Source organism: Botryllus schlosseri, chromosome 1 (assembly GCF_051294905.1).
Source record: "Botryllus schlosseri isolate E-star chromosome 1, Bs_hap1, whole genome shotgun sequence".
Taxonomy (NCBI): Eukaryota; Metazoa; Chordata; class Ascidiacea; order Stolidobranchia; family Styelidae; genus Botryllus; species Botryllus schlosseri.
Window position 1 is genome coordinate 5875637 of NC_137236.1, and position 21663 is coordinate 5897299.

The window sequence follows — 21663 nt, forward strand, 5'->3', positions numbered from 1 at the left end:
ATCTTATAGGTATTTGTGAAGAGCTGCTAAACCATAGCCGAGGTAAATTGTAAATTGCTATGGTATAGGTATTAGAGATGTACAGGATCAGGATTTTGGATTCTAACAGGTCAGGAATCCGGGTGATTTTTTGGCAACAGGATTGGATCCGGATTCCAAATTTTACTGTTTTGCCGGATCCGGATGAGGACAGGATTTGTATTTTGACGAAAACATGATCAGAATCTTGTCGAACATGCTTTGATTCAGAAAAGGTAGAACTTATCTTCTCGGAGTTTATAAATTATATTTCTTAGAAGTAGAAGTCTGATAATATATATTTTCCGTGTAGGAAATTTCAGCGGCAGAAACGTCTTGAGCTGCTCTTTCGTCATTTCTTGATGTTGGTTGATAATATCATTTGAGGTTCTTGTCTAATTCAGAACGTCAGAGTTTTTAGAATTGATAGCTCAAAATGGGCTGACGAAAACACCGCCACAAGGACTAAAAGTGATGCTTGGAGACAGTTCCTATACTTGGTATGCAAGCGAGATAGGAAATATGCTGGCTATGATTTGTGCTTGCTGCCAGTATCCTGTCAAAGTTCAACTGATGAGCTCGAAGACTATATTAAGAGTCCTTTGAGTGACTCAGATATTGGAGATGGCATCGGCTTAGATGAATCGGCTTGACGAATCCCAATACAATTGCTAGTTAGTAAAATGAATATTAGTATTCCTGCATCAAGTGCATCCATCAGGGTAAAGGGGGTTCAGTTTATGTTGAAATACTATTGAGAAAAAAATAACCTTGCTTACAGCTTAGATGCTTTAGTTGTAGTTGAAAGTTCTGGTGAAAGTTCTGGTGAAAGTTCTGGTGCTCATCTCTGATTTTTATGGGACTGGTCTATTGCGGTGAAGTTGTATCCGACTAGAGTAAAAAATTGCGTGTTGTTCAGTAGTTTGCTTTCCCCCTCCATCTATCTGTCAAGTAGTTTGTACAAGTCTGGAACAGATGACTGCGGGGACCGGCGTGTGTTACAGAGTACTTATGCGCTTTAAACTCTGAAGTTAAGAACTCGTATTATGTGAAGCAGCGACCGCATGGGACTGATATACCAACTTCTTTATAAGGTTCCTCTAAATCAAGGGCGGGCAACGTACGGCCCGCGTGCCGGATCCTGCCTGCCACGGGATTTTGAGCGGCCCGCAGAGAGTTTGTGCCCTGAAAGTGAAATCCTAATTTGAAAGTATTGACAAACTTTATTCGTCACAGAATAAATCTAAGCTTGCCAACCGGAGAAATATGGTCATTGGTCACGAAACTACTTGTTTTGTTCGGATCTACATACATTTGCGAGCAGACATTTTCGACCATAAACATTAACAAGACGCAAGGCTGCTTTCTAATGTAAATATACCAGATGTTAACGTTCAGTCTTTACTACTGATTTATACGCTCGACATGCAGCCAGAGTTCAAAGAAGTTATTGTTGACGACTTTGATCGACCACAGATTTCTGATTGACCTCAACACCGATTGAAGTACACTAGGTTAATAAATCCATTCATTGCTGTTATTGGTCCCTAATGCTTTAAACATAACGTTTACATCAAATACGATTTATTGCGTCGCCTAGGCCAAGGTGGGTGTCAGATTCCATAGACAACCTAGTCGCTTCGACATCTTCCTTTCTTTCATTGTATCGCATTTTTTGTGGTGTATTGAACTGATAAAATTGCTAATAAACCAATGATGATGATGCGTGTATAGGTGGATATGCGAATAATGCCGTAAAATGATCCAGGAATCACCGCCTTCTCGAAATCTTCATGAAAGTTTAAAATTTATTGCTCACCCGGTGGGCCGAAAGACACATAAGCTGGTAACACAAATAATTGAATGTTCCAAAGATTCTTCCTCTCTATTATAATTTAAACTATAGCAAACTGTAGAAGAATGTACATATACAATGTTCTTTTCAATTCCCTACTAGTTGTTGACGATTACCCCTGACGAGTGTCAGCCGGAAAAATTCAGGTTATTTCTATACTATTGTAGTAGTCAATTGCACATGGAAGCTCTGCGCCTCCAAGATTGTCATCTTAAATATTTTGAATGTTCACCCAATTTAGCCAGCGAATAAAATTGCTTCGGTCACACTGGTTACTGACGATTATCTCCAAATTATTCAGGTTTATTTCAATTGTCTACTGAAGTTCTGTACCCCAAGAGTGTGTTCAGTTGATTTGTGAGGTCCGTATGATAAACATTATGGTTGCCATTGTAAGTTTAAATATATATTATTTACCACGTTTTTTTTTAAATCTATTTTAGTGAAGGGAATTGAAGATATTGCATTTCAAGTTTTTTTTTAATTTTCCGCAGGTTACCATTCGAAACGATCACGACTCCATCGGCGAAACAAAAACTGTCGACATCAGGTCCGGTCAGGTCGATCACATCGATCAGGTCAGGTCAGGTCTCGTGGGGATCAGTGTTGAAATGACATCTAGCGTGCCAGCCGCCGGGGACGCATTGCAGGTACGTCTTTATTAGAGTTGTTCAAGAATACCTTTCTTTTGCAAATTTACTGAGTAATATAAAAAATGGCTCGATTCCAACCTGTGTTGGAGAAGTGTAGCTATAAGACTAGAAAATTTTAGATTTACTTTAAATATTAAAAAGAAAATATCAAATTTACTGGCTACCCCATAAAATTGTTTGTTTGTTTAAAAAAAAAACGATGCATAGCAAATTTTGCCCTATTCCAACCCGTAGCTGCGAGGTTAGTGGAAAAAAATAGTGTTTGCAGCAGAAATTCTTTCATTATTAATATTCTATGAGTTGGAATTTTTAAATTAGTTTTGGAGCCAACCTTACAATTATATTGAGTAGTCAGTAAAATTTGAAAAAACTATTTTTGAACTGTCCTAGTCTTCAATTATCTCTAATTCAACTTGATATCTAACTGGCAAATGTTATATTTTACAGTTCCAAGTTACTGGTAACCCTTCGACTTACGGGGCATCGTTTCTGTACGACTGGGGCGATGGTACAAATGACCCCGCTAGTGACCAGGCCTCTGTCACCCATACCTTTGCGTCTGCCGGGACATACACCGTCAACGTGACTGCCGATAATGAAATCAATGTTGTCTCCAACTCTACCACCATCACGGTCTATGAGAGAATTACTGGTGAGTATTGTAAGCATTTTACAGTCGAATAATATATTGTTATTGAAATGGACACAAATATTTTCGGCTGACACTCATCAGGGGTAATCGTCGGCAAGTAGTAGAGAATTGGAAAGAACATCATATGTTTGTATATCAGCAATCGTATAACCAAATATGCCGTCGTCAGTTTCGAGGTGTCAAAATCGTCTCACTGCAGGCCTTTTTAATCCCAATGGTTACGTTGCTAGATAATGTGCATTTCGCAATCCTGTTACAGACCTTATGTTCGAATTCTCAGCAACTTCATTTGTTGGTCGTATTTTTAATCACGTAGAGTAGAAACTGTTGCAGTTAAAGAACTTCAATATAAAGTTGAATAATATTTTCATGTTGAAATAAACCTGTAGATTTTCTAGTAAAATTTAAAAACAAATTTTACAGACCCTTGAAACCTCAATTTAATGAGAAGTTTTCTACTGCATCTTTGGTACTACACACGTTATACATGGCTCTATTAAAGTTTCTGCAAGGCGTAGTGATGTTAAAAACCTTCAACTTAATTTTGATTTTTCGTTCTTATTAAATTTGATGTTACATTTCTAATATTAATTCACAAGCGTCAGAATTCTTGCATTTTTAGTATAATATTCGGGTCAGCGTAATGTGTATAGGACCGACAGTTGAGAACCTATGCTTCAAATCAAGGCATGTCATTGGGTTGGGTTAAAAGAGTGGCTGAATAAACAAGTTATCAGAAATGTATTTCATTTTAAAGAATGATTAATCAATCCTTGTATAATTCAATATCGAATAAATATTGTCTTCCTCAGGATTGACATTGATATCAGATGAACCGACTGAATTGGGCCTTCCCACAACGATCACCAGGAGCATTGCCACCAGCTGGCAAGATGCTGTTTTCACGTTTGATTTTGACGACGGAAGCATACCTATCGTAGTGAACAGCACAAACTTGAACCAGGCGGTGACTTACGCCAGTGTTGGTAGATATAGCGTCTCTGTGACGGCATCCAACATGATTAGCTCCCAGCAAGAATTTCTTGAGGTAAACTTCGTTAACTTTAAGTATATTATTTTATAATTCATGCAATTCAACCCTTTCAAGGTCCATGTGTTTGAAATCAATATTGAGACCGTCAACACCACAATCGATTGTTATGAAACAAATACCAACGCGACAATGCAAGCATTCATGAATACTGATACGTAAGTCAATGTTGTTAACGCTACAGCGTTGTAGTCAAATACTTAATTCATAAAGTAACTGATTCATCTTGGGAAATGCGTTTATATGTTTGTGGATATTCATGTTCAGGTCATTGCTATACGACTTTGTGTGGACATTCGAAGACGGATGCTCTGATACGGTAGAATCCGATAATGTCCTGGACCACATCTTCGCGACAGCTGGACTACAGAACGTCATGTTGGAAGTGATCAGCAGGAACACATCAGCCTCTGATAGAATGGTAATGTTATACATAGTCACTGAATAAAAGACATTTTGTTATCGATGTGTATTGTGCTACACAATACCGATCTGTTTTTTCGTACCTTTGTTCTGTCGAATTCAATATTTTGGCAAATTTCTAGTCAGATTTGTTACTTAGCACTTGTTGCAATTTCCGAAATTATGTATGATAAATGTATTCTCTATTTAGTTTTCTAATTATTACATTCTGAATGGTTGCTCTATGTGTAAATGTGTGGGTTAGATATATATATATATATATTTATATGCAACGAGCCATAGTTTGCACAAGATTCTCTTATGGAAGGCCTTAAGGCCACTTGTCGTCTCCTAGTTTACATTGTCAATTTGTTAGGTATCTTTTCTCCCTGCCTGCTTCTTGGTGTGACAACTAAAACATGTCTATCTGTATCTTGGAACAATTAATCAATACAGATCAACATTTTACAATAACGTTATTTATTATACAAATCGTCTTATTTACAGAATTTGACGGTTTGTGTGCAAGACGCAATTACGTCAGCGACCATCACGGATTCTCCTGCTACAATTCTGGGATTGGATACTGTCTTTACTGTAGACTCCTTGGGTGGCACAGACCCGCAATACTCGATTGACTTTGACGATGGCACCCCATCTGCTAGTGTCACATTACCAGGTTTGATGAGAACTTGTATGGATATCTCTTGTCTATATTTGCTCATTGGTTGAATTTAACAAGTTAATTTTATTTTTAATCCAAAAATTTTTCAGTTTGGGGTTCATTCATAGTAAAAATCTGTAATCTCACGTGGTCAACGAATATTAAGAACTTAGAAGCACTTGGCTATTATTATGGCCACAGCACCGTGGGAGCTTGCAAACTACTGGTTTCGTAAATTATTTCCAAATATGTCAATCCCTCGTAGTTTAGAATGTGCTACATTGCAGCTATATGATCTTCACTGCGGAAATATTTTTTGTCACAACGCACATTCCAGTTTTAATAAGAATTCATAAATGCATTGACTGCCAATCGTTATTTCAAATTTACTTGTGTGCTCAAGACTCGAGCTTTAATAGGTGACTCACGGTACTAAAATCTGTATAAAACTTATCGCTGATACTCTGTCGAATTGGTTTTAATTTGAATCTCAGTTAGCCTGTATGCTTCTACAGGGGCACACAAAATGTCTGTGAGTTCCTAAATGATACTGCAACGCATGCAGTCTTGAAAGCACAACTGAAGTTGTGATAATTCACCCGGATTTCAACTGCAGCTACACTGTTACCAGTTATTTCTTATCGAATTAGCACAGCCTACATAACTGTGCATGCGCAATGTACATATTTTTAATATATTTCATCTTCATGCAGAAGCGAATCACACGTACAGCGCAGTTGGAAATTATACAGTGGTATTTACTGCGAAAAATCTTGTCAGCGAGGTCAACGACACTGCATATCTCGTCGTGCAAGAAGAAGTGCTAGGTACCGCTTGTGATGCACTGCATCAATAAAATACAAAAATATCATGAAATGTTTATTCAGGTGTGAACATCACAACTTGGTCTGAATATGAGCCTCTGATCGTAAAAGATGTGAATTTCACATACTCTGCGACAGCTACATCAGGAACGGAGCTCAGTTTTGTGTTGGACTTTGGTGATGGCACTGCGGCTGAAAATGGAAATGATGTATGTCTTTTTACCATATAACCAAAAGGCGCGTTTGCATCACACGAGATATCTAAAATTTGAGGGTGTTTGGTATGCTTGATATCAGTATGCAATTTAATTTTATGCTTTAAATATTACTGCAGAGGTTGTCAAAGTATTCTCCCATTTTTATGACAATTTCATTGAAAAGCAAGAGGTAAAAGAGGCATTAGTCTTAATATATTACCACTTAAGTACTGCACATAGGTAATGAATTGAGTACCGGTACTACAAAGAATAGCAATTTTCAAGTCTACTTCTCCAAGCTTGGTTTGGCCAAAACAACATAAAACTATCAAGTACAAGTGGAAGTATTCTAAAACCACACACAATAAAAAACGAATTAAGCACGTTTCAAAACGTAGCAGTACTTCGTTATTGTGTCATATTGTTCATGTCTAGATGTATTTACATTATTATATTACACATTTTACCTCTATCTGTGCCCTAGCAAAGCAACACAACGCATAACATTTTTAATAGTCTTCTCTATCCCCAGACAGCTTTAAATCTCCATCCATTTTTCAAATTGTTTCTTCAGGTCACACATGCCTATACGGCAGGAGGTGCTTATACCGTGTCTGTGACGGTATCGAATCTGGTCAGCAGTCGGTCGTTCTCCTTGAACGTGACCGTCCAGGAGGCGGTTTCTGGAGCAACCATATCTCATCCTGTCGTGGTCAAAGCTAATACGTCAGTGACGTTGACAGCAGCTGTCGATGCCGGTGGGCCGGATGAAAATGATTATTGGATGGTATGTGGATGGCAAATTTTTGTATGGATTTAGAGGCGGGGTTACCAACGTTTTTTACAAAGTAACCCCTTACGAAAATTGTGAAAAATCAATGACCCCCTACTTTTCAGATTGAGCCAGATCAAAGCGCTTATACTCTCGGGACATCGTCGCTTACGTATGTCTTCACCCAAGTATACGATTCCACCGTCTCACTCAAAGTGGACAATCGGGTCAGAAAAATGCTCTGTGAGGCTAATTTTTGTTGTCGGTTTAAAATGAGGTTGAGTAAGACATTTTGGCGCTGCCTTTAGTACTTATAGATTAATGATAATTTACATTGTTATATTGCTACATGGAACGGTATATTTTTAGTGAAATGAACCCGATTATTTTCGTCTGACACTCGTCAGGGGTAATCGTCTGCAACTAGTACAGAATTGAAATAAACATTATATGTCAACGGTTATATCAACAAACATGAGGTCACAGGCATGAAAATTCGTGCAGATAGCTTTATATATAAAACTAATATGATACTTTTAGACACTCGACTCCTTCTGTTGGCACAAACCAAGTTGGCTGATATTAATAAAAGTGACGTCACATTTGGCGATACGACTATTGATATGCAATGTTCTTTCCAATTCTCTACTAGTTGCTGACGATTACCCCTGACGAGTGTCAGACGAAAATAATCGGGTTCTAAAGTATGTGACTTGAAAATTAGCTTTGTTCTGAAGGGGGGGGGGGGGGGGCATATACATTTATCCGTTTATTGCAACTTGCTGCAGCAAAATTGCACGATGTATTTTTGTGACTAACCACAACGGCCAATGACGAACAGGTGCAATTTTCAAAGATGCATTCAATTACTGTAATACAGGGGCTATTTCTCCCAGTCGTTATGATGATTTCAATGAGCAAAAGTGATTCAAACACATAGGGCGGTTTTTTTTTACTAAAAAAAGGAAAATTTTGACCTAAAAAATTTAAATTTTGACTGTTTTTGACCTAAACAAACTGAATTTTGACCAAATTTTGACTTAACGTATGCAAATTAGGTGCTTTCCCACATAATGTTAAAATTGTACCACTTATCTTCATATCTGGTTGGAACTGACTGTCCTAACGAAGTATTTTGGCATGAAATAACGTTTTTGGCTTAGAAACATGCAACATTTACACGGAAAAACCAATATCATAAAATTTTGTAGTACAACGAGAGATACTTTCCTACATTATTGGGTAGAAAGTGCATGTCTTTACTAAGAAGCTTGCCAAGGACGTTCAACAATAGCAGTTGTTGGCTGACAACACTCAAGTTGTGCGTACACACTGCTGGTGGTGACACACCGTGTTGCTTCATTCTGACAATGTTGTCTACATCACAATTTTTCATCATGCGCTTCTTAACATAAAAATGATGCAATGCTCAAGAAGTCTTTCTTCAGTTAGGATATTGCGGTACGTTGACCATAACACCAGGTTTACGTATTTGTTTTATTTGACCGTTTATGATTTACAATGAGCAGACAATTAGCCGTTTACAACGGTAGGCCTATAAAATAGGCTACAAGCTGTGAAATATCAAATGATAAATTCACCGACATTGCAAAATCTACGATATAAGCGAAATGCGGACGTCAAAAAAATTTTGACTTGATGAAAAATTTTGACAAATTTTGACCTAACGCTACAATTTTGACAAAATTTTGACAAATTTTGACATGTCAAAAAAAAAACGCCTTACACATAACCAATCAAGTAAGTGATGCAAACTTTTTTCCAAACTACTATATTATTGACAAATTATAAAAATCAGAAAGGTATGTAGTTCTGCCTACAAAATTGTTTAGCAGTCTTAAACAGAACCACTCAAGTGTAGAGAAATCCTACCCTTGATTACTCACCAGCTCTGGCGTTCATTGTCATAATTTTCGTTTATTTCACCAGATTCCGCGTCTATCTATCACTCCTTCCAACAAGTGGGCACATATGTCGTCAGCGTCAACATCACAAACCGAGTTAGCGTGAAAGGGAACGAGATCGAAGTGATATGTCTAGATCGTGTCGGAACAATCACTTTTGAAGTTATTGATGGTTATCAAGGGGCTGCAGCCAATGGAAAAGAAGTTATCATCTCGGTATGTACATTTGAGTGAGTCTCATCACCATCAGGAGACGATACTATGATAACTATAGTATAATAAATATAATTAATACAGTCTGTATTTTTATGAACTGTTCAGTAGGGCTCTTCAAAAATGACCTTTTTTCTCAAATCGTACTGGCCACTTGATAAAATTGTTAGGATACCTAATTTAAGCCTGCACACAAAATTTTGTTCAATTCTAGCTAGTAACCGCTTTGCTACAGGAGAAGAAAGTTTCTATTTATTATGTAAAAATGAATAATCAAAAATTTGAAAATTTCCTGTTTACCCCATGAAAGTGTTAGGCTGTCTATAGAAACGATGCTCATCATATTTGGTTCAAGTCTAACAAATGGAAGCCGAGTTATTGCCGTTGAAAAATTTGGATGTGAATAAAATAGTATTTACGGTGAGCACAACTACAATAAATAAACAAAGAATCGGTCACCGTAGCAGTACAAGATGAAGTTTCAGGTATTTCGGGAAATTTTGTGAGCTGACTTTTAGCAGTAGTCTGGACGTAGTGGAATTGGTCATATGGGGACAGGCATGCTTTCTGCTAAATAATTTTAGGATTTTCAAAATTAACTTGGAATTAAATTTATAGCTACACAGTTTTTCCAAAATAGATTAGAATTATGAACTCGTAAAAACTTGGAAAAAAGCTTCAGCTGACGGCAAGTAGTAGTAGAAACTGGTTTTCCAGTCGTCGATGCGGAAAATTACCGAATATTTTTTAGTCAGCCCACTCACAATCGCCATATCAATTGAAATGTTCCAAATTTGTCTACAATTGTAACTTGTAAAAAAGTGTCCTCTTTTTATAATATCAACATATGATAACCCTATTCCAGATTACCATTGAATGTTGTACTCATATAGAAATAAATCCGGATGTTTTCGGAATATCTTCAATTTATTGGATAATGCTATTAGTGCAAAAAATTATGGAGCTGTCATCATATATCTCGGCCGGTCATTCTTTCATTCACGTGCCTCGGAGTCGACTTTCATCAGAAAACACCAATGTAGTATGTGCCAACAAGGCAGAAGTAGAAGTAGCGTTGTAAACTCCTACTCAACTACAAGTAGAAGTAGAGATTTTTGACTAATTAAAAAAAATGAGTATTATTGGCCTCAAAAATAACACTGTGAAGCATGAGTGTAACTAGTCTGAAATCGTAAGCGCTTGTATCATTAGGGTGGAGTGAATGATAAAACAAATAGAATTTCAAAACGTAGTCTTGATACGCGGTGCCCGAATATCAAATGAATTATTTCCATCATAATTTCGGGTTCGTGCCGCTAGTGTCCGTGCAATCTCACGGAACGGGCCTAAAATAGCTAGTTTTGCCATACGGTACCTTGACAAACGCTTATGCTAGAAAGCTAGTTTCGGGCTTAAAAGATGCAGAAGCAAATTGTTCCTATCTCGCTTCCACAGAACTTTGTGTTGAAAATGAACGGAAAAAAAGTTACGAGCACATCACTGATCTCTGCGTGCTGATTTTCTCAGGTGGTGGTCGTCGATCGCATCATCCCGACTACAACAGTTGTGTGTTTCTCTTGTCGCGCTATGGCTTTGTATCAAATCAGTGCTTCGTTTCACGTGGGCTTGGTGGGCTCTTACGACTCGTGCTTGAGTACAGATGTGGTAGGAGCTTCTTCTTATCTGCATAGCGCATTTCGCCCAGTTGTATTTCTGTTATTATGTTATTGATTCTTCAATCCTTTTCCAATGGCTTCCGCTGTAGTCAGATGAGGTCAGTAACAAAGTACTTGAAAATTATATTTGTACTTGTAAAAAAATTAGTAATTATGGCAATTATTAATGATGGCTAATTTGATCACCTCTGCCTGTGGTCCTATGCACTATCTGGTGGATTTGACTTGATAACTTCCCAATCTCAAAGTCAAGCCCGTTTGACTCAACCAAGGTTTTGACTCAACCCTGATTTACAGTGACTTCCCATGTAGTCCTGCGGACTGATTGGTCAATTTGACCCATCCCATGTGACGCAGATAACAAACATTGTTGTCGTCCCAGCATACTTTCTGAAAAATCACAATCTTCTTATATATATTAATCTCATAATTTATTTGCCCAAGTGTAATTCTAGACTATCGCCATGCGCTATCAATTATTCTCGGGCAATTTTTATATTGTTGATATTTCTGAGCAATATCACCAATCATGGTGTAACTTGATTAACTTAAAATCACTTACGCACACTAAATTTCTTGTGCAGGTATCGTATCAGTGGGAAATTCAGAAAATAGAAGCTGACGGCTCACTTGCGAATTTCCCGATCGATCTCGTCACTACAACAACCGGCGACCAATCGCGATACCTCGTCGTGAAAGAAGGCTCTTTGGAAAACTCCCACGCATACCAATTCAAACTAAGAGTAAATATCACCATTTCATCAAATTTTATGCAAAATACTTTATGAGAAATCTAACAGATCAACGTCAACGGAATGGAAGGGTACTCCAAACTTGAATTGCCACCCAATATGCCTCCTTTGAATGGAACGTGTCAAATGACTTACAATAACGGTCAGGGAGGTGTCGTGTATGTCCTGGAAACGCTAGTATCGTGAGTATTGCTTAGCAAATGATACTCAGTGGAACGATACCTTTAGTTCCCTTTGTGTTCTCACAGATTTTCGTGTGATAATTGGCAAGACGATGCAGCAGACACGGCTTCTCCTCTCGTATACACGATTATCGCGTATAGAAATACAAATGCAGATACGGAGGATTTGAACAACGCTTTCATTTTATATCGCGGGACCAAAGAATACTCTGAGGTACAAAATTTGGAAGCTTTTGCAGAATTTGTTTAAAGATTTGTATTTATAACATAATATTTATATTTATATTCGAGTTCAATACATGGTTTACTACAATGAATGTTGTATTGAAAGCTGTCTTCAAGTTCTGTACCACGAACCAGCTATTTATATACTACTATTACTAATACTATATACTCACAATTCACTATTATATCTTCGATGTCCACAAAATAGAATCAATTTCTCCTAATAGTTGCTGTAGACTCCACAATCTCCAGGTCTCTGTGGTCATCACATAATCACTGTAATTATATAATATTTCTATATATCTACTAATATTCTTCATATACAAGTATTCTTTCATGAACTGGATTCCGTGTACTGCATCTTTTGGTATCGTGTAAAATTTGAATTGCTTACAATGATAAATGAATTTGTTCTATCTCTATCACATTCACATACACAATATTGTGATCACTATTGCATAGTTTTACACGGATGATTTCATTGTCATTGCAAACTGATCGCAACGATCAGTTTGTGTTACACGTATTTATCAATTTCGTTTTGGCGATATCGAAATTCCACCAGGGGTGGTCAAAGTCGTATAAAGAAAATCTATGGCTCTTCGTAATTCACATTTTGCTATAGTATTAATAACCAGATATGATCAAAGTAGCCAGTGTTGTTACTCAAGTAGAAGTAGAAGTAACAGCAGAAATTTAGAGTCAATTGGTGTCTCGACTTGACCCATTTTTTCAAATGCGTAAAATGACTCGACTCGAGTCAATTTATGTATTGACTCGACTTGTAGTCAAGTCATTGTGCATGACTCAAACCAAGTCTTCCGTCTCGAAACTAGGACGGCCAAGACAGACGTTTCATTGTAACTTCGAAGAATAGTAACGTCGCCTCATGATTGGTATTTCGTCCATCAATCCTGATATTTGGAAAATAGGACCAGAAACTGTTCGGACTGAGGAAAATTACTATATTATGAATGTGAGTCATTCTATATCACTGGAACAGAGTTGAAAAAGTGGGTTGAACTCAAACTGAATTATGAATATAATGACTTGGAATCGGGCTCGAGTCACAACACCATGTCTCGTACTTGACCCTCTACTCACTGACCTGAACTCGGACTTGACTCGGTGGTGAATTGAAAATGTCTCAAGTCAAAACTATAAAAGTGAGATTGACTTGTGACTTGGTCACAACCTTGTTACTGACCATATCTGAATTTTACCATCAAAATAGCAGAAAGTTGTATGCATTATGCAAGGACTTAACAAGCTTATCTCTTGTTATAGGAATCAACGGTCGGCGCCGGGGTCTCCACGACCACATACACGGAGTCTGTGTTAGTTCGCGAGATGGTGACTCAGACGGTATCCGAAATCAGCACTACAACATTGAAAGAAGTTGAGCAAGTGGCTTCAGTGTTAGAACGATGTGTCGTAAGTATCACGAAACGGTCTAAAAACTCAAGCATTATGCTGGGATTCATATCGTGCATATTTTTGGGATTTCAGATCGCTATCAATTTAAATTAGTTCCACTTTGATTTCTTTGCAAGAAAATACTACTTGTTGCCTGATATTTTCAACACGCAATAAAATGGAAATAGTGAGCGACAATGGAGCATGTGACTTTATAACCCCAAAACTACCCATATCCTTAAATTAACCCTCAACCTTTACCTAATCTTATGATTAACCCAACTGTTACATTAACTTTAAATCCAACCTTGTACTAAATCTAACTCTAAACCTAACCCCCGAATTGACTCCCATTTGTCACCTAACCTAATCCCAAATCCAACCCAACTTTACCCTAAATTTGGCCCTAACCCCACCTAATCTTAATCCTACCGTGAATGTTTTTTTTTTGTTCAAATTAAGCAAAATTCTTTGCATCGTTTTTTGATGGAGTTCCAATTTCATAGGGTGGCCAATAAAAGTTCCAATAAAGTTTGTTGGAATCAAGCCAAATTTGATATGCATCGTTTTTAGGCAACCTAATGATTTTATCAACTAGCCAGCAAAATGTGAAAAAAAAAAACTTTAATGGTCATGTCCATTCTCCAGCTACCAATAACACCATCGATCCAGCATTTTTATCTGATCAAACCTTATTTCTTCCACAGAAATTTCCATCTGAGATGCAAAACCCGACCACGCACGAATACGTTCAGTCCAGCGTCAACCAAATGATAGCGCGGCTATCTGAGTTTGTCAACAGAGAAGGCCACGCCTCCTTTCAGAGAGCCACCAACGATGTCCTGGACATTATCGGCGGATTAATGCGTGTCGTTAACTGTGCAGTGTATGACACTACCACAGAAACGGAGATCGTATCGATATTTCCAAACGGTACATACTAATTCTGTAGATAGCCTAAGTCACTAGCATACATATTTTTAAAGGTATATGCACGAAGAAGCAATGTGTTAAAAATGAAAGCCTATTCAGCCAAAGTATTGACGTTTTCAGACTGAGCTCCCCTGATATACCCTGAATCGATCGATAACATATCATGTCCGTTGGGAATTTTTTTGTTGACCTGTAGATATATAACATATCGTCACAGTGGAATCAAAGTATCTTATGTCCAGTTTACAAATTTTGAAGCTCACTTTTATAAACTTGAAAAAAATCGACTTTTTGAACATTTTTGTACTTCTTTCGGTCATATCTTAGCCATTGTTATTTCTGTCTCAGTTTATCAAAGTTAATCGGGGCAAATATATTGCTGAAATAAGATGAAAACTTCACTCAAAGTTAATTTTCCCAAAATGTGTAAAATGGACATAAGATACTTTGATTCCACTGCATCGATATGCACATATTCCGGCTATTTCGTTTCATTTCCGTGACAATGCATTACAGCTACTGTCAATTTCGATGAGACTTACCGCAAAGGAGTCATGACAAATCTAATAAACAACGTCTATTCCCTAATCACCACCATTCTTCAAAGCAAAGTGGTAGATGAGGAGGCCGTGTCTTTTCTATCTCCCGTGATCAGCATATCGACTAAAAAGACCACTCCGCTAACCGTGCTCAAGTACGTAAATTGGCCACTGATCATACTGAGATTGAATGTAGGTTTTGTAATCTCTTCCCTTGGACATTGCTTTGATGAGTCTTGACTACTTTCGCAGTGGCATTGACTGACTCATTTATATACAATGGAAATAGGATACAGAATGGTTGTTGTATTTGCTGAAGCCGTCAATAACCAAGTACTTCTACTTTGAAGTACTCAGCATGGTTGCAAACAGTAACCAGATTCCGAGTCAATCCCAAGTCAAGTTGGACTGGAGTCAAGTCTAGTCATTTTTAATTCACCACCAAGTCAACTCTGAGTCCAAGTCAGGAACCAACGCTTCGAGTTCGAGTCATAGTGTTAAGACACGAGTCTGAGCCCAAGTCATAGTGTTTACTGTTCAGTATCGAGTTCAAGACAGTTTCAACACCTTCCGAGCAACTTTTGGATAATATCCGACCTCGGATTTATTAATATACTCATTTTTCTCACTCTAAACATATTTTTCAAACAGATAAAAGACAGTTTCTGGTCATATTTCATATTTATCGATCCTGATATTCGAGACTTGAATAAGACTCATAGAATTTGTCGTTTAATATAATTTGGTCTGAGTCATGAATAATGACTCGAGAACAAGTTGAGTCAATACACAATTTCACTTGAGTCGCGTCATTTTCCGTTTTATGAAAATGACTCAAGTCAAGTCGAGTCAACTCAAAATTGCGACTCGAGTCCGAATCAAGTCGAGTCATGACTCGAGTCATTACAGCCCTGGTACTCGGTAGGTTTTTCCTGCTTGCACCATTATGTCCACTTCCGCATGACAGGCAAAATTAGTTACTTTTTACAACTTTGACGAGTTTTGAAATCGCTATTTCTACGTGAAATTTTGTAGCAGTTTAAAGCGTTTCTTCTACTTATGCTGAGTGGCAACGCAATTTTTTATCCTGGAATTTTTGTTAAAAAATCTGTAAGTTCCAATTGCGAGTCCCGATACTGACAAAAGTATGCTTTGCAAATCAGTGTATATGATGTTGATGATTTAACGAAACAGAATCGTACATTCTATCAACAGGCAGCAAGTCTCCGGCGGTGTATCATGGCAGCTTCCAGATCACATATTGGACAACTTGGATCCCAATATGGAATTGCAAATTGTTTCGATCGTGCAAGAACAGGTGAGTTATGTTGTTGAGCTCATCAGAGGTAATTGTGAACAACTGGATGGAATTCTAATGTACTTTTCTTTGTAGAATCCTTACACTTTCGGATATCCAGCGCATCAATTAGCGGCAAACGGCTTTGCTAATATTACCTCGCGTGTTCCGACTATCGAGTGTTACGACGGAAACGGGACGGCTATTCCGATATCAGGCCTGGCGTCTTCTACGGTAAGATATCTATGTCTTGTTTTAGGATTTTTCCCTCTTGCAATACTTGCTCAAGGGTGTTTCTGTTTTGAGTACCTCCACTTTTACGCATCAGTTTTTAGATTTTAGAGGCTGCAAAGTCAAAAGTAGTTTCGGGATCAATTTTCATCACTTTTTAAAGTGAAATCGTCATGAAAATTGCTTGAAACAGTCCCTGTATCACGATAGATGAATGTATTTTCTAAAATTGCATATATTTGTCGTGGTATTAGTCAAATTAGTCGTGCAATATTAAAAGTAGCCGCCTCAGACCTTCTACTAAATGTATGTGGCACATTGCCTCAATTCACTTTATGAATCTACTTACTTGTGTTTGTGTGTGGCAAATTTACTATGGCGTAACTTCTACTCGACTGCCCATGAAGATTACTTTGGCTACAACGTCTGGTTTCGACGTATGTACATTTTGTGTGTAAATTCGGTATTGATTCTGTCACAGGATGGGGACGAACGTCGCGTTAAACTGGCGATGACAGAGAGTTCTTGGGAATATCTCAACGCAGAGGATACGGTGAATACCTTGGAATCGTCTGGATCGTTGTACAGACCGAGGGTATTCTGGCGATTATAATTTTCAATGATCATATTAATGGTTATCTTGTGTCCCAAAATGAATTTGAATACCCATGAGTATTGGGAAAAGTTTGATATTACTATCTGCGATTTGCCTTCAACTCAGGAAAAGTTCTTTACACAGAATGACGCTGTCAGAAAAGAGTTCCATTTTTGAAATATTCCTACAGTTTTCTTAGTTGAACAAATATGGTACTTTCCTCAATAAAATTTGCCTTCAAATCATGAGAAGTTATTTGGTTGCTGGAACGAATTTACGCAGAAGACCACCGTCAGAAATAAGGTTACGTTTTTGAGACTTGTCACTTGAATTTTTACTAGTTCAACAAAATCTGTTACCTTTCTTACTGCTATTAGTCAAATCAAAGTCAAATCCAGAAAGATTCTGCGATTTTTGAAAGGAATTTACACTTGGAAATATCCCTTAAGCATGTGCAGTTGCGTAATGTCAACAGCACAAATCTATCGTGTTTTGAAAGTGTTTATCAAGTGTACCATATTCCTGGATTTCTACATTGTAAATAAAGTTTTACCCCATTTACGTTTCAGACTGGCTTGACGTTTGATACGGTCAGCACCCCTCTGCAACCTTTACAAACGTGCGGAATTACAGTGACAAACAACAATCGCGACAACAACACCGCGGAGTCCTTATCATGATCACTTACACCAAAAAGTACAATATTAACCATCAAGAGAGCAACCCCGCCATGGGTATGATGATATCGTGTTCATGACTTGTACGTATTTGAGACTGATTCACCGCTGTAACGATGCAGAAGTGTATTTGGATTATTCTCCCAATCCGAATGCGGCTAATTTTACTTCGAAACTACGAATAACCGATGCGGAAATGGCAGACGGTGTTGATCATCAGCGCTACACGTTTTTCTTGGATCCCAGGTTTTACTTTACATGATTATATTTAGAGTTGAACACACTTACCCGAGTACTCAAATATGACTCGAGCTTTAATTCTAATGATTCGAGTCAAGAATTAAGAGATGACTCTTTCGAGTACCAAAATTATGTGCTCCTTGCCACTTAGAGTTGACTTATCAACTAAAATTATACTTTAGATCAGGGGTCGCCAACTCAAAACGAGTCAGGGGCCACTTTTCAAATTTCGTAGAGGCCGCGGGCCGCATGAATTCGATATCGATGTAAAATAGGAAACCACGTTCTAAAAGTCTACTTCAGTACAACGGTGAGCTACCTAACATATGCAATGGCCATATTTGACCACAAAAGAAATAATATTTCATTAAGGAAATACAAATACAACAAAAAATCATTATCACCAATTATATTATATTTTGAACTGTGAGCTGTGCACGATGCCTGGAAACGCTTTTTGGCGACTAAGGAATTGATATTAGGAATAGCGAGATTCGTTACCAGCTAAAAGACCATCGCCACGTAAAGCTTGATCTTGTGGGTAAGCCCTAAGCCAGTGGTCCTCAATCTTTTTTAGACACACACCCCTTTATGATACTGAAAATTCGTCACATCACAAAATGCAACTAGAATGCTAGGAATCCCAACGGCTAGTTTGATGGCATGGAAGGTCATGGCTGATGATAACATAATTCTATAAGATGAATTCCGGACTATACACATAGCAATAACTACGAAGTAGAGTTAAATTTTTCATTTGAGCGCATCTCCCTGTTCCCTTCAGATGGTTTCGCACCCACAAGGGGCTCACGCTCCCCAGTATGGGAACCACTGCCCTAAGCCGTTTTCTATGCGTCTCGGTCTTGGCAGTGTTTGGGCCGTTGCAAGTCAAGACAATATGCCCATTCACATCAGGTGATTCTCCCTCGATGGAATGCTGTTGCCATCACCACAGCCGTTTTAGCTATAATGACGAATAGTGATGTTGGGCACAAGAGAATAGCATGTTTTGAAGCAACAACCACATGTTGAAACTGTAGTTAATTTCAGCATTTCAAATTGGTTTTCTTAGCTTTCTTCCTAAATCTCAAATCAGGTCGCGGGCCGCAGAATATGACTTGGTGGGCCGCGTGTTGGTGACCCCTGCTTTAGATAGTGTTTTCAACTATGGTCTTGATTTTCGATTTAAGATCGGACGACACTACTATCCCTCAAGTGTACCTGAACGTTTCAAACTATTTCAATTACGAAATATTAGAGTTGGATATCGGAGTCTATTACAGCCTGTGTCTGTATTATCAAAACTCGGTGAAATAGCAATTTTTTTCACTTGTGCACGTTGAGATGTTTACATTATAATTTTTTGTGTAAATTCTGCCATGCAGAGTGAAGTTTGGGCTACTGACGGTGTTTATGTATCTGCGGAATCGACATACTCTCTATCGCTGTTTGTTGTTCGGACCAACTTACGTCTTTTGGGTCGTTTGTCATCAATCCACCCAATCTGGTCAATCTCACCAATATTGTGGTAAGTTCACTTTGGTATTCTGTCTGTATTCACTAGTGGTGCAGCCTGTATTATATATCTAATGAATTCTTTATTGTACTATGCCGCTGAATGCATTTGGACATGATGGGAAGATTGTAGTTCTATTAGCAGACACTTCACACATTAGAACTCATTACAATATCCTAAGACATCTTCATTTTGCTATCCCTGTTGATGATCCTACCAAGTATAGAGATTTAACATAGGCATGGCATACTGCAAAGTTCCACACCTTAGTATTCATTTACAGATATGCATATGGAGAAATTTATTTTGTCTTGCTAAGGTCACTCGAATTCGAATACTTTGTATTTGGTATCATATCAGGTTCAGAAACTTGTGTTTTTATCGGGAGTCGCACGAAACGTCTGTGTTTTTCTTTTGATTTCTGATGAAATGCAGGAAAATGTTACCTAAAATCGATTATAATAAACGCCACTTTTTCCCCTTAAGGTTTTATAGACCATCTGTCAAGTTTGTTGTTATGTCACAATATAATAACTTGTCTACTAGACAACAACACCAAAGAAGTTTTGCATACCCAATAATATAGTAAATATTGTTATTATTATGACAAATTATTTCACTTCTTCCAGAACCTCGATTTTGCGAAAAATCCCTTTGCTCTGATATTGGTCGTGCTCATCATGTTCTTCTACATCGTGGGGATCATCTGGGCTCGCCGATTAGATTTGGGAGACATCAAACAATAACTTGAATATCTTTTCAGGCCTCGATCCCGGATGGTGCATCGACAGGATTACGGTTCGCGACATCCAATCTGTATTCAAATATTACTTTCTCGTCAGCTTGTGGCTGCAAGTCTATCCAGAAGATGAGGACGAAACCTGCTTGGGAAAAACTGTCGAAGACGCTTGTGAGTTTCTTATTTCTCAACAGGAATTTAAATTGTAGAGACACTTGGAACTGCAGAACCTCAATATACAATTGAATTATATATTCATATTGAAATAAACCCGACAGGGGTCATCGTCAGAAATAGAAGCTAAAGCTCAATGTTTTATTTTCAGAAAGTAGATCGTTTTCAAATAGTATTAGCTATCATTTAATTACATGACATTGAGCTTGTGTCATCTGTTTGGGTCAAATATTTGAATTTATGCCTGTGACGTCATATTTGGTGATGCAATTGTTGATATACAATGTTCTTACCAATTCTCTACTAGTTGCTGACAATCACCATTACCACTGACGATTGTCAGCTGAAGATATTCAAGTTCAATATGAACATATTATTCAGTTTCAACTGTGATCTATAGTTCCTCTTTGTGTCTATGAAAATGTCATTATTATTAAATGATTATTTACCATTTCAATGTAGCTGAAGAAGAGCTGACCAATTTCTCGAACATATTCGGATCACAACTATCGTACGGGTGGAAAGACGCGCATTTATGGCTCTCGGTCGTGGAAAGGCCGACAAGAAGCAGATTCACGAGAGTGCAGCGAGTCACTTGCTGTTTCACTATGCTGTTGCTCTTCATGGTCTTCAGGTAAACATGAAAATTCCGTTGATATGTCGTTACGTCGGAATTTGAGGTGATATTTTGTATTGTAAATAAAACCATTTCTTCAGTACTGACCATCTCTGATCTTATCCACTATGCTGATATATGTGGTACATTACTATTTCTAAACAGTATAACGACTACTTCAGGTGACGAGTGAATATATTTACAGGTACTTAGTTGAAGATATCATCTTTTTAAATTGAAAAATTGAAAAAAAACGTTCCAAAATTAAACTTTCTGTTCCATTTCAGCGCAATGTGGTATCAAGGTTACGATCCCGACGGTGAAACAATACCGCAAGACACCATCGTCGGAGTCATTCGTTGGCAAGACATCGCGGTCGGCGCTGTCGTATCTCTGATGGTGTTTCCTGCAAGCATACTCGTGATATGCATGTTCAGGAAGTCAAAAAGTCAAGTATGTGACAATATTTGCTTTTTTTTTGATGTGACAGCCATTTTTTTTTTGTGCTCAATACTAGTTCAGCCTTATTGCCTGCAATCAATGGTCAAAAGAGGCGTTAATATTTCCTATAATTATTTGCCATCATAAGACGAAGAATATCTTGATCAGGTCGCGCCTGTAAAACCTTG

The 21663-nt window shown here is 37.8% G+C and overlaps 2 protein-coding genes and 1 long non-coding RNA gene across 3 annotated transcripts in view; 2 read left to right on the forward strand and 1 right to left on the reverse strand.

The window, feature by feature from the left end:
- Window positions 1–21663, reverse strand: part of LOC145447249 (uncharacterized) — a 229584-nt gene that overhangs the window by 19349 nt on the left and 188572 nt on the right. The gene's annotated exons all lie outside the window — the stretch shown is intronic.
- LOC145433212 (polycystin-1-like) lies at window positions 2230–7406 on the forward strand. The gene is made up of 11 exons (XM_080310254.1): window positions 2230–2428; window positions 2462–2523; window positions 2974–3178; window positions 3991–4226; window positions 4287–4387; window positions 4497–4650; window positions 5139–5310; window positions 6009–6122; window positions 6183–6328; window positions 6891–7103; window positions 7214–7406. Exons 2-11 carry the CDS (start codon window positions 2485–2487, stop codon window positions 7394–7396), a joined length of 1563 nt encoding a protein of 520 aa, XP_080166380.1. The 5' UTR covers window positions 2230–2428; window positions 2462–2484; the 3' UTR covers window positions 7397–7406.
- Window positions 9024–21464, forward strand: LOC145434835 (uncharacterized). Its single transcript, XM_080312101.1, has 11 exons — window positions 9024–9229; window positions 10754–10891; window positions 13349–13495; window positions 14185–14410; window positions 14927–15104; window positions 16165–16267; window positions 16343–16480; window positions 16959–17072; window positions 19375–19517; window positions 20269–20415; window positions 20881–21464. Exons 2-10 carry the CDS (start codon window positions 10814–10816, stop codon window positions 20375–20377), a joined length of 1236 nt encoding a protein of 411 aa, XP_080168227.1. The 5' UTR covers window positions 9024–9229; window positions 10754–10813; the 3' UTR covers window positions 20378–20415; window positions 20881–21464.

Coding starts and splice junctions, on each gene's coding strand:
- LOC145433212 (XM_080310254.1), top strand. CDS start 2,485: ATGACATCTAGCGTGCCAGCCGCCGGGGACGCATTGCAG. Junction 5,311..6,008: donor TGCTAGTGTCACATTACCAG/GTTTGATGAGAA, acceptor ATCTTCATGCAG/AAGCGAATCACACGTACAGC. Junction 6,123..6,182: donor CGTGCAAGAAGAAGTGCTAG/GTACCGCTTGTG, acceptor ATGTTTATTCAG/GTGTGAACATCACAACTTGG.
- LOC145434835 (XM_080312101.1), top strand. CDS start 10,814: ATGGCTTTGTATCAAATCAGTGCTTCGTTTCACGTGGGCTTGGTGGGC. Junction 15,105..16,164: donor ACTCCGCTAACCGTGCTCAA/GTACGTAAATTG, acceptor TTCTATCAACAG/GCAGCAAGTCTCCGGCGGTG. Junction 17,073..19,374: donor GATCGTTGTACAGACCGAGG/GTATTCTGGCGA, acceptor TCTGCCATGCAG/AGTGAAGTTTGGGCTACTGA.